General features: G+C 48.3%; 1 protein-coding gene across 4 annotated transcripts in view; it reads right to left on the bottom strand.

Moving 5' to 3' along the window:
- Positions 1–13,399, bottom strand: part of brwd3 (bromodomain and WD repeat domain containing 3) — a 290,623-nt gene that overhangs the window by 183,051 nt on the left and 94,173 nt on the right. For all 4 annotated transcript variants that reach the window (XM_059977491.1, XM_059977490.1, XM_059977489.1 and 1 more), the window contains exon 21: positions 3,406–3,543. In XM_059977491.1, coding sequence (XP_059833474.1) covers positions 3,406–3,543 — 138 coding nt within the window. The remainder of the gene's footprint in view (positions 1–3,405; positions 3,544–13,399) is intronic.

Consider the following 13,399-nt stretch of genomic DNA (forward strand, 5'->3'; position numbering starts at 1 on the left):
AGTCTACCCCTTGGGAAAGGACGAGAGAGCACGTCCGCCACGACATTGTCCTTACCCGAGACGTGCCGGTCATCCGTCGTGTATTCAGAGATGTAGGACAGGTGGCGCTGCTAGTGGGACGACCAGGGATCGGACACCTTCGTGAACATAAAGGTAAGCAGCTTGTGGTCCGTGAACACGGTGAAGGGCCTACCTTCTAAGAAGTACCTGAAATGCCAGATTGCCAGGTATAGCGCCAACAGTTCCCTGTCGAAAGCACTGTATTTGAGCTTGGGTGGCCGCAGGTGTTTGCTGAAAAACGCCAGGGGTTGCCAGCGACCTGTGATGAGTTGCTCCAGTACCCCACCGACTGCTGTGTTCGATGCATCCACTGTGACGGCGGTAGGGACGTCCATTCTGGGGTGCACTAGCATCACGGCGCTTGCCAAGGCTTCTTTCGTTTTAATGAAAGCGATGGCGGACTCCTCGTCCCAGGTAATCTCCTTGCCCGGACCCGACATCAGGGCGAATAGGGGGCACATGATTCGGGCAGCTGAAGGGAGGAAGCGGTGGTAGAAATTGACCATACCTACGAATTCCTGAAGGCCTTTGATTGTGGTGGGTCGGGGGAAATGGCGGACCGCATCTACTTTAGCGGGCAGAGAGATCTTTAGTAATCCTGTGGCCCAGGAAGTCGATGGTGTCGAGCCCGAACTGGCATTTGGCCGGGTTGATTGTTAGACCGTACTCACTCAGTCGAGCATAGAGTTGACGGAGGTGGGTCAGATGTTCCTGACGACTGCTGCTGGCTATGAGGATGTCGTCCAAGTAGAAGAATGCAAAGTCCAGGTCGTGTCCCACCGCGTCCATTAACCGCTGGAACGTCTGTGCTGCATTCTTCAGGCCGAACGGCATGTGGAGGAACTCGAAAAGGCCGAACGGGGTGATGAGAGCCGTTTTGAGGACGTCGTCCGGATGCATCGGGACTTGATGGTATCCCCGGACGAGGTCTACCTTGGAGAAGATCCGTGAGCCGTGCAGGTTTGCTGCAAAGTCCTGAATGTGCGGCACAGGATAGCGGTCCAGTGTGCTAGCCTCGCTCAGCCTGCGGTAGTCGCCGCATGGTCTCCAGCCCCCTGTCTCTTTGGGCACCATGTGCAGGGGGGAGGCCCATGGGCTGTCGGACCGCCGGATGATCCCCAATTCCTCCATCCTCTTGAACTCCTCCTTCGCCAGTCGGAGCCTGTCCGGGGGAAGCCGCTGAGCACGGGCGTGGAGGGGTGGTCCCTGGGTCGGGATGTGGTGCTGTATGCCATGTCGGGGCATGGCTGCCGTGAACTGCGGTGCCAGAACCGATGGGAAATCCGCCAGGACTCTGGTGAAGTCGTTATCAGACAGCGTGATGGAGTTGAGGTGTGGGGCTGGCAACTGGGCTTCTCACAGGGAGAACGTCTGAAAGGTCTCAGCATGGACCAGTCTCTGCCTCGGCAGGTCGACCAGCAGGCTGTAAGCCTGCAAAAAGTCCGCACACAGAAGTGGTTGGGCTACGGCGGCCAGTGTGAAGTCCCACGTGAACTGGCTGGAGCTGAACGGTAGCTGCACCGTACGGGTGCAGTAGGTCCTTACCGTGCTGCCGTTCACGGCCCCCGGGGGGGACCCGGTGCCCTGTTGCGGGTGCCGTAACTCGTCGGAGGTAAGACGCTGATCTCAGCACTGGTGTCGACCAAAAAACGGCGTCCCGACCTCTTGTCCCAGACATACAGGAAGCTATCCTGATGGCCAGCCGCCGTAGCCACCAGCGGCGGCTGGTCCTGGCGTTTCCCGGGAACTTGCAGGGCGGGCTACAGCAGCAGGCTTCTGCGCCCCATCGCTGGTGATAGAAACACCATTATTCGTTGGGCTCCTCATCCCTGCCTCTGGGGTTAGCAGGCTCTGTGGCCGGGCCTGGTCTGGTTTGCTGCTGGGAGCATGGCCTGGTGATCTGTGCAACAGACGCCCCACTCACCTTCTTGGCGTTCCACAGCAAGTCCGCCCGGGCTGCCACCTTCCGGGGGTCGCTGAAATCCGCGTCGGACAGCAGCAGACTTATGTCCTCGGGCAGCTGCTCCAGGAATGCCTGCTCAAACATGGGGCAGGGTTTGTGTCCGCCGGCCAGAGACAACATCTCATTCATTAAAGCTGATGGAGGTCTGTCTCCCAAGCCAACCAAGTGCGGTAAACGGGCAGCCCGCTCACGCCGTGAGAGTCCGAAAGTCCTTATGAGCAGGGCTTTGAATTCCGTGTACTTGCCGTCCGCTGGGGGAGACTGTACAAACTCCTCAGCCTGGACCGCTGTGTCCTGGTCGAGGGAGCTCACCACGCAGTAGTAACGTGTGTCCTCTGAGGTTATCTGCCGAACGTGGAATTGGGCTCCTGGTTGCTGGAACCATAGGTGAGGTCGCAGCATCCAGAAGCTTGGCAGTTTCAACGAAACCGCATGAACAGATGCGGCGTCGATCATTTCCGGTCCAAAAATCGTTTGGACCGTCGGGGTCACCAATTGCTACATTGCTAAATTGCTACACGCCGCGCTAAAAAAACGACACAGAGTTGGTAAACTGCAGTTAAAGAAGATTTTATTCAAACTTCACAGCCTTGCTTTAAAGCCTCCCTGATCCCGCCCTCCCCGGGCGCAGATGCTGTAGGGGGCACGTACTCAATCCCGCGCAGGCTTTTCCCTTTTTTGGTGAAGCAGACCTGGCGCCCTTTTGGGACTGGCCTTTGTGTCGGCGCGCTGGCTATTTGTGAGCCGGTTCAAATGCGCTAGGAAGTGGGTCGCCACAGCATTAGATTAATCTCAGAATAGGCTAAAAGATCAGCACAACATTGTGAACTGAAGGGTCTGTACTGTGCTGCACTGCTGTACGTTCCATTTTCAAAAATGATTCCATTGTCAGAAAGAGAGGGTAACACAGATGGAGAAGTACACAGGAAGCAATGCTTGACAGAGTGAATCAATGGTAATGAGCCAGAGACAACTCAAAAACTAAGAAGTTTCTGCAAGAAGGCAAATCTTTGGAATTCTCTACTTCAGAGGCCTGGGTAAGCTCAGATATTGAGTTCATTTGAACAGAGATCTATAGGTTTCTGCCTATCAAAAGGAAAAATGCAGAAAGATATACTGACCTAGAATATTTTGATTAATGATGGAAAAGGCTTGAAGGGCCAGCTCCTATTCCCAATTATTATTTTCTCATAAATGTGAAAAAGGGTTTTGCTAAGCAATGAGAGAAAAGCAGCATAATGTTCACTAGTTAACTAGTTCATTCAAAAAGTTGGTAACAAATGCAAGGAACTATGTGGCTCCCACTGTGTTGTAAGATTTAAGGATTCTCTAAATATTTATCACAGGATTTACAATAGCCGATTGAGTTCAAAGTCACTAACCTCTGAAGAATTGTTAGGTTCCTCCACGTGACGAACACTGCGAGTACGACGTTCCACAGTTGAACGTGTTTGATAAAAATGTTGATTTCGGCGTTGAGTCCGCCTTCCTGAATGTGGAAAATAATCCTGACCATCACCCTATAACAGAACGAGCAAGGTTCACTTTTTAGTATTATTTCAACCTGTCCCCACTATCCAGTCACTTATAAAAATTATCACAAGACGTTTATAGCTGCCAAGTAGTACTACTGGCTTATGCAGAATTGACACTGTGTAAATTCCAGGAAAATGACAACACCATAGGAAATGGGACAAGAATAAGAGCTGAACAAGAGACATGGCAAAGATTCACGTGACATTTAGGTCACTAAGATTTTCTTTTAAATAATAGACTTACAACTTTATAAGCTATTATTAATTCCTCAAAAACAAATCCCTCAGCAACAGAGCTTCACTGTTGACCAAAATTATATTAAGGTAATTGTTTTATTATGGTCAGATATACTGAGATACAGTAAAATACTTGTCTTGCATAGATCAATTCATTACAACAATGCATTAAGGTAGTACAAAGTAAAACAATAACAGAGTGCAGAACACAGTGTAAAAGTCACAGAGAAAGTACAGTGCAAGTAGACAATGAGGCACAAGGCCATAACAATGTAGATTGTGCGATCAAGAGTCCATCTTAAGGTATTGGGGAACCATTCAAGAGCCTTTAATAGCAGGATAGAATCTGTTCTTACCCGGTGGCAAGAACACAGGCTTTCATATTTTGCACCAGATTGGAAGGGACAAAGAAAGAAAGAAAGGTTTGATTATGTTGGCAGCTTTACTGAGGTAGCAAGAAGTGTAGACAGAGTCCACGGATGTTTCCATGATGTACTGAGCTGTGTCCTCAACTCTTTGCAATTTCTTGCAGTCACAGTCATCCAAAAAGGATGCTATGCTGCAGGTACAAATTACTGTGGGTCAAAGGGGACATGTTAAACATCTTGAGTCTCCTGGGGAAGTAGAGTTGCAGGTAAGCTTTCTTGGCTGTGGTGTCAAATGAAGTGGGACAAGGACAGGCTAATGCACATGGGGTACTTGCCTTTATTAGTCAGTGCATAAAACATATGAGCAGGGAGGTTATGGTGCAATTTTTATAAAACATTAGTAAGGCCACAACTGGGGTACACACTATGGTAAGGATGTAATTGCACTTACAGCATGCAAAGGAGATTTACTAGGCAGTTGCCTGGGAATTCAGTATTTCAGTTAAATCAAGAGTTTGGATATATCAGCTTTATTTTCCACGAAACAGAGAAGATTCAGTGGGTCCGAAATAAAATATGCAACTTTGAGAATCCAAAGACAATTATACCTATTAAAAACACAAGGGAGGGTACGACCTCTGAAGGATAAAGAAGGCAATTTCTGCTCGACCCGAAGATGTGAACAGGGTACAGTAGGAACAGGCTCTTACACCCATGATGGCTGTGCAGACAATTATGCCAACCTAAACTAATATGCCTCCATGCACTATATACAAATTCTAAATAGGGCACAGTTCCATCACAAGCACAATTCTCCCTGCCAGAGAACATCTTCAGGAGGCTTTTCCCCAGGGCTGAAATGGCTAGCACGAGAGGGCATAGCTTTAAAGTGCTTGGAAGTAGGTACAGAGGAGATGTCAGGGGTACATTGCTTTTTTTTTGGTGAGTGCGTGGAATGAGCTGCCGGCGGTGGCAGTAACGATAGGGTCTATTAAGAGCTCCTGGATGGCTACATAGAGCTTAGAAAAATAGAGGATTATGGGTAAAGCCTGGGTAATTCTAAGCTAGGGACATGTTCGGCACAGCTTTGTGGGCCAAAACCCTGTATTGTGCTGTAGGTTTTCTCTGTTTCTATGTTTCTGATATCAAGAAAGAGTCTTTTGAAATCATTAATGCGGATGAATCTCCAGGTCCTGATGTGATCTGCAGTGGATTACTGAGAGAGGCACAAAAGGGGATTGTGAGACCCTGATGGGAATGTTCATAGCCTCTTCAGCCATAGGAAGGGTCCACAAGGATTGGAGAAAATCCAATGCTGTTCCTTTATTTAAAAAGGACAATAGGAATAAATCAGGAAATTGTCAGCTGGTAGGCCTTACATCATTGGTAGGGAAATTAGAAAACCTACAGCACAATACAGGCCCTTTCCATACCAAACATGTCCTTCCTTCGAAATTACCTCGGGTTACCCATAGCCCTCTATTTTTCTAAACTCCATGTACCTATCCAGGAGTCTCTTAAAAGACCCTATCATATCTGCCTTCACCACTGTCACTAGCAGCCCATTCCACATACTCACCACTCTCTGTGTAAAAAACTTGCCTGACATCTCTGTACTGACCCTCTCATATCAGCCATTTCAGCCCTGGGAAAAATGCCTTCATCATCTTACACACCTCTGTCAGGTCACCTCTCAACATCCATCGCTCCAAGGAGAAAAGGCCAAATTCACTCAATCTATTCTCATAAGGCATGCTCCCCATTCCAGGCAACATCCTTGTAAATCTCTGCACCATTGCTATGGTTTCCACATCCTTCCTGTACTGATGTGACCAGAACTGACCACAGTATTCCAAGTAGGGTCTGACCAGGGTCCTATAAAGCTGTAGCATCACCTCTCGGCTCTTAAACTCGATCCCATGGTCGATGAAGGCCCATGCACGGCAGGCCTTATTAACCACACAGTCAAGCTGTGCTTTAAGTGTCCTATGGACCTGGACCCCAAGATCAGCTCTGTTCTACACTGCGAAAAGTCTTACCATTAATATTATATTCTGTCATCATATTTGACCTACCAAAATGAACCACCTCACACTTACCTGGGTTGAACACCATCTGACACTTTCAGCCCAGTTTTGTATCCTATTGATGTCCTGCTGTGACCTCTGACAGCCCTCCACACTATCCACAACACCTCCAACCTTTGTGTCGTCAGCAAATTTACTAACCCATTCCTCCACTTCCACTTCCAGGTCACTTATAAAAATCACAAAGAGAAGGGGCCCCAATAGATCCCTAAGGCACACCACTGGACATCGACCTCCATGCAGAATATGACCCATCTACAACCACTCATTGCCTTCTGTGGGCAAGCCAGTTCTGGATCCACAAAGCAATGTCCCCTTGGATCCCATGCCTCCTTACTTTCTCAATAAGCGTTGTGTGGGGTACCTGATCAAATGCCTTGCTGAAATCCATATACACTACATCTACGGTTCTACCTTCATCAACGTTGTTTAGCAACATCCTCAAAAAATTTAATTAGGCTCGTAAGGCACATTCTGCCTTTGACAAATCCATGCTGACTGTTCCTAATCATATCATGACTCTCCAGATTTATGGATTCATAAATTCTGCCTCTCAGGATCTTCTCCATCAACTTACCAACCACTGAAGTAAGACTCTCTGGTCTATAATTTCCTGGGCTATCTCTACTCCCTTTCTTGAACAAGGGAACAACACCTGCAACCCTCCAATCCTCCAGAACCTCTTCCGCCCCCATTGACGATACAAAGATCATTGCCAAAGATCACTCCTCCCTCACCTCCCACAGTAACCTGGGGTATATCTTGTCCAATCCCAGTGACTTATCCAACGTGCTGCTTTCCAAAAGTTCCAGCACATCCTCTTTCTTAATGTCTATATGCTCAAACATTTCAGTCCACTGTAAGTCATACCTACAATCGCTAAGGTCCTTTCTCATAGTGAATACTGAAGCAAAGTATTCATTAAGTACCTCCGCTATCTCCCCCCTGACAGTAGATACTTGTCCACTGTCAAACTTGATTGGTCCTATTCTCTCATGTCTTATCCTCTTGCTCTTCACATACTTGTAGAATGACTTGGGATTTTCCTTAATCCTGCTTGCCAAGGCCTTTGCATGGCCCCTTCTAGCTCTCCCAATTTCATTCTTAAGTTCCTTCCTGTTAGCCTTATAATCTTGTAGATCTCTAACATTTTTTGAATCTTTCGTAAGCTTTTCTTCTTGACTAGATTTTCAACAGCCTTTATACACCACGGCTTCTGTACCCTACCATCCTTTCTGTCTCTTTGGAACATACCTATGCAAAACTCTACACAAACATGCCCTGAACATTTGCCACTTTTCAGCCATATATTTCTCTGAGAACATCTGTTCGCAATTTATTCTTCAAAGTTCCTGCCTGATAGCCTCATATTTCTCCTTACTCCAATTAAGTGCTTTCCTAACTTGTATGTTCCTATCCTTCTCCAATGCTGTGGTAAAGCAGATATTATGATCACTATCTCCAAGATACTCTCCCACTAAGAGACCAAGTTCATTTCCCAATACCAGATCAAGTACAGCCTCTCCTCTTGTAGGCTTCTCTACTTGACTTGACTTGAATAATGTGTCAGGAAACTTCCTCAACACACCTAACAAACTCCACTCCATCTAAACCCCTTGCTCCAAGAAGATGCCAATCAATATTTGGGAAATTAATATCTCCTACCACAGCGACCTTTCCAGAATCCGTCTCCCTATCTGCTCCTCGATGTCTCTGTGACTATTGGGAGGTCTATAAAAAGGATCCAGTACAGTTATTGACCCCTTCCTGTTCCAAACTTTCACTCACAGTGACTCAGTAGACAATCCCTCCATGACTGCCTCTTTTTCTGCAGCCGTGGCACTAATCTCCGATCAACAGTGCCACACCCCCAAACCTTTTACCTCCCTCCCTGTCCTTTCTGAAACACCTAAAGCCTGGCACTCTAAGTAACCATTCCCACCCTTGAGCCATCCAAGTGTCTATAATGGCCACAACACCGTAGCTCCAAATACTGATCCAAGCTCTAAGTTCATCCACTTTGTTCATGATGCTTCTTACATTAAATTTATTGGAGAAGGTTCTTCGGATAGGACCCACTAACATCTGGAAAAGTACAGAATTATTAGGCATAGTCAGCAACACTTGAAGGAGGCAAGTTCATGTCCTATGAGCTTCAATAAGTTTCTGAGGAGGTGACAAAGATGACTGATGAGGCTGGAGCAGCAGATAGACTACAGTAAAGCATTCAACAAAATTATTCATGGTAGGCTGACCAAACAGCACATGTAATTCATAGTAACTTGGCCAAAGTCCAAGGTATTATCAAGGTATATATATGTCACTGTTGTCGTGCACAACGCACTACTAAAGAAACACACGGAGGCAGAGAGAGCTGAACTCAGAATGCCTTTACTGATTCAAAATCGCTCACTTAAATCTCCCCTCCCACGGTCCCCTGCAACCTGCAACCAATTCATGCCAGACGAATCTGTCCGCTACCAGCTTGATGGACGCCCAGATGGACAGGTGGGCCAGGTAATGCAGCATGTCGAACACCCGGCACCTCCATGCCGCTGGTACCACGGGTCAGGGTTTGCCAGTAGACACGTCGCACAGGAGTCAATCCGCTGCCGGGCCGATGGAGATGTCCTCCAACTGGAGACCTGAAACAGCGGTGCAGTAAGCTGGGATCTCGGTGTCCGACCGTTGTGCTTCCGCCAGTGCTGCGTAATCTATTCCCGAGGACGATATGCCTATTGAGTGGAGGCAGGGGCGAGACAGTGTGTCAGCAACGTTATTCTTCCCTGCGACGTGGCGGACGTCCGTGGTGAATTCTGAAATAATGGACATGTGCCTCTGCTGCCCAGTCCACCGATACCTTGGCCAGTGCAAAGGTGAGGGGCTTGTGGTCCGTGAACTTCCTTCCCTCGAGGAAGTACCGGAAATGCCGGACAGCTAGGTGGAGTGCTAGCAACTCTCTATCGAAAGCACTGTACTTCACCTCTGGTGGCAGTAGCTGAAGAAAGCGAGTGGTCACCACTGGTCCTTGACAAGCTGCTCTAGGACTCCGCAGACTACTGTGTTGGAAGCGTCGACTGTGAGTGCCGTGGGTACATCGACTCTCGGGTGCACTAGGAGGGCCGCCTTTGCCAGCGCCTACTTGGCCTGCTCGAACACCTCCGTGGACTCTGCGTCCCATGTCATTTCTTGGGCCTTGCTGGCCATCAGGCTGAACAAGGGTCTTATGATGTGTGACGCTGCCAGCACGAACGAACCGATGATAAAAGTTGACCATCCCAATGAACTCCTGCAGGCTCTTGACCGTGCTGTGCTTGGGGAACTGGCCGATGGCCTGGACCTAATCCGGTAGAGGAACTGCGCCGTGTCAGTTGACTCTGTGGCCCAAGAAGTCGATCTCCATCAGCCCGAATTGGTACTTCACCAGATTGATTGGCAATCCATGGTCGCTAAAGCGTTGGCAGAGCTAGCGCAAATGTGCCACGTGCTCCTGGTGCGAACTGCTGGCCACCAGGATATCGTCCGAGTAAATGAAAATGAAATCCAGGCCGCGGCCCACCGAATCCATGAGCCTTTGGAAAGTTTAGGCTGCATTCTTGAGACCGAAAACAATCCTCAGGAATTCAAACAAGCTGAACGGGGTGATGAGGGCTGTCTTGGGCACGTTGCCGGGGTGCACTGGGATCTAATGGTATCCCCTGACTAGGTCGATTTTCGAGAAGATGGTACAGGTTCGCCATGAAGTCCTGGATGTGGGGTACCGAGTATCTGTCGGCGGTTGTGGTGTCGTTGAGCCTTCTGTAGTCTCCGCAGGGCCTCCATCCTCCTGCGGACTTGGGCACCATGTGCAGCGGGGATGTCCACGGGCTGTCTGAGCAGCGTACGATTCCCAGCTCTTCCATCTTACGGCACTCCTCCTTGACGAGGTGGAGCTTGTTGGGTGGGAGCCTGCAAGCTTCGGCATGCAGCGGCGGTCCTTGCGTGGGGATGTGGTGCTGCACGCCGTGCTTGGGGTCGGCCGTGGAGAACTACGGGGTGACTGTGAAGGGGAATTCTGCCAAGAGGGTCACGGAATCCAGGTGGAGGGCTGGTAGCTTGGCTTCCCTGAGCTGGAAAGTCTGGAACATCTCGGAGTAGACCAAATGCCAGCCTTTTAAGTCAACCAGGTTCATAGATGGCTCATAGGAAATCTGCCCCTAGTAATGGCTGTGACACCACTGTCAACGTGAAAGTCCAGGTGAAACGGCCGGACCTGAAATGCAGTGAGATAGTTCACGGGCAGTACGTCCGAATACTGGTGCCATTTGTAGCTGTGAGTTTGGGGCCTGAGACCAAATTACAAGTGTCCATGTTCGAGGTGGGGAGTAAGTACACTGACTTTGGCCCCAGTGTCTACCAGGAAACGCCGCCCGGAGTGTCAGTTCCAGAGGTACAGGAGGCTATCTCGGTGGCCAGCCGTCATAGCCATTAGCAACGGCTGGCCCCAGCGTTTCCTGGAAAACCACATGGTGGACAGCAGCGGCGTGCACCTGAGCCCCATCTCTGGTGATAAAAACACCATTGTTCCGAACTTTCGTCTTTTTCCCCCGTGGGTCTCGACAGCTTCAGTTGCAGGGCCTGGGCTATGGAGCGCGATCATAGCTAGGCCAATGGCGGCTGCTCCACATTGCTTGCTTTGCCAAAGGACATCTGCTTTAGCCGTGACCCTGCCTGGGTCATTGAAATCCTCACTCGCAAGGAGGAGGCAAATGTCCTCTGGCATTTGCTCGAGGAACAACTGTTCAAATAAAAGGCACGGCTTATGGCCGTCCATGAGCGCCAGCATATCGTTCATGAGCTCGGATGGCGTGTGGTCACCCAGGCCATCCATGTGCAGGAGCCACGCAGCCCATTCGCGGCGGGAGAGTCCGAAGGTACGGATCAGGAGTGCAATAAGCTTAGTGTACCTGTCCTCCATTGGTGGCTGGCGTAGGAAGTCAATGATCCGGCCTGCCATCTCCTGGTTGAGCGTGCTGACCACGTAGTAATACTGCGTGGTGTCGGCTGTAATGTCTCTGGTATTGAACTGGGCCTCAGCCTGCTCGAACCAACCGTGGGGCTGAGTGGCCCAGAAAGTCGGGAGCTTCAGAGAGACCACGCTGTGCGAGTTGCTCAAACTCATGTCTGGTCGCTGAGTCGCTGGCTCCAGATGCCGTCTGGAATGTCGGGGTCACCAATGTAGTCACGCGCAACTCGCTACTAAAGAAACACACGGAGACAGAGAGAGCTGAACTCAGAATGCCTTTACTGATTCAAAATCACACACTTAAATCTCTCCTCCCATGGGCCCCTGCTACCCGTGGGGCAGACATGACGTCAGACTGTCCCCAGAAGGTCCACCCCGAGCAGGTAATTCCAAACGCGCTAACGCATGTCTGCCCACAGATCCCGATGGCGGTTCGAGTCCCATGTGTGCGGGCCGCCACATCATCATATATTACCCTGATATTCATTTTCTTGCAGGTTTTTACAGGAAAATAAATAAATGCAACAATTTATGAAAAACTATACATAAACAAAGACTGTCAAAAAGCCAATATGCAAAAGAAGACAAATTGTGTAAATAAAAATAAAGAATCCTGAGAACACAAGTTGTAGAATCCTAGAAATTGAGTCTATAAGTTACAGAATCAATTCAGAGTTGTGAATTATCCACTCTTGTTGAGCCTGATGTTTTAAAGGTAATAACTATTTGTGAACATGGTGGTGTGGGAACAAAGGCTCCTGTAACCTCTGCCTGATGGTAGCAGCAAGGGAGAGCACGGTCTGGATGGTGGGAGTCCTTGATGATGAATGCTACTTTCTTTTGGCAGCGTTCATGTGAATGTGCTCAAAGGTGATGAGGCCTTTGTCTGTATCCAGTCCTTCTATAGACTTTTCTGTTCCTGGGTATTGCTGTCAGGATACTTTCCACCGTTCTCCATAAGCTTCTAACCAAATAGAGGTGTAATCATGCCTTTTTTGTGATGGCACGTACATACTGGGCCCAAGACAGATACTCCTATATGATAATGCCAAGCAACTTAAAATTACTGACCCCCCCATCTCTGATCTCCTAAGGAGGACTCACTCATGGACCTCGGGCTTCTTCCTCCTGTAGTTCATAATCAGCTCTCTAGTTTTGCTAACGCTGAGTAAGAGACTGCTGTTGAGGCACCATTTAACTAGATTTTTCAATCTCTCACATATATGCCGATTTGTCACCACCTGTGGTTCAACTAGTGTCAACAGCAAACTTAAATATGGCACTGACTAGATTCAAAACTGGCTGGGCCATATAAAATAGGGTTTGCGGTGGAAATGTGTTACTTTGACTACAAGTCTGTGACCAGTAGTATTCCACAAGGATGTGTGGTGGGACCTCTGTTGTTTGCAAATTATTTGAACAAAGGTGTAAGTGGGCAGATTAGTAAGTTTGCAGATGTTTCAAAAATGGGCAAAATTATGGATTGTGAAAAAGATTGTCAATGGATTCAGCAGAATATACATCATGGCAAATGTGGTGAGGTGTTACACAACAATAGCCTGGATGTAGGGTGAAAATTCCAACAGGAGACAGAAGAGGAATGTAAAAAGTGCAAAGTTATGATAATCATGCGCAATTTCAATACGCAGTAAGATTGGGAAAATCAGGTTCGTAAGAGAAGTAATTCGTAGAATGCAATGAGATTTCTCTCAGAGTACTTCCGGTAAGATGGCAGCAGCCTCTTGGGGTCAACTAGAGATGCACTTTTCTTTTAAAATGTGTATTTTTTTTAATGAACATAAGAACGATGGGTACAGCAGATCTACTGCATCAGTAATCTGTTCATTGTTTGGAACAGTCAGCCAGAGCATCAAAGGAGTAGCCAGTGCTTAGATCAGAGAAGACACTGGAGGACTATGTAGCATGATGTCTGTGCTCATTTGGGAGCTGCCCTCCTGTGTTCAACCAGTTGTTTCCCCAGGAGCTGTACCAAGCATTTGCACGTCGCTCAGGGCCTTGGCCTATATATGCATTTTCTTGCATAACGATGTATGTTGTAATTTTTAATGTACATTATGCACCTTGGCCCTAGAGGACTACTGTATACATGTATAGCTTGAAAGATAATTAAACTTGATTGGATG

Source organism: Hypanus sabinus, chromosome 8 (genome assembly GCF_030144855.1).
Source record: "Hypanus sabinus isolate sHypSab1 chromosome 8, sHypSab1.hap1, whole genome shotgun sequence".
Lineage (NCBI taxonomy): Eukaryota > Metazoa > Chordata > Chondrichthyes > Myliobatiformes > Dasyatidae > Hypanus > Hypanus sabinus.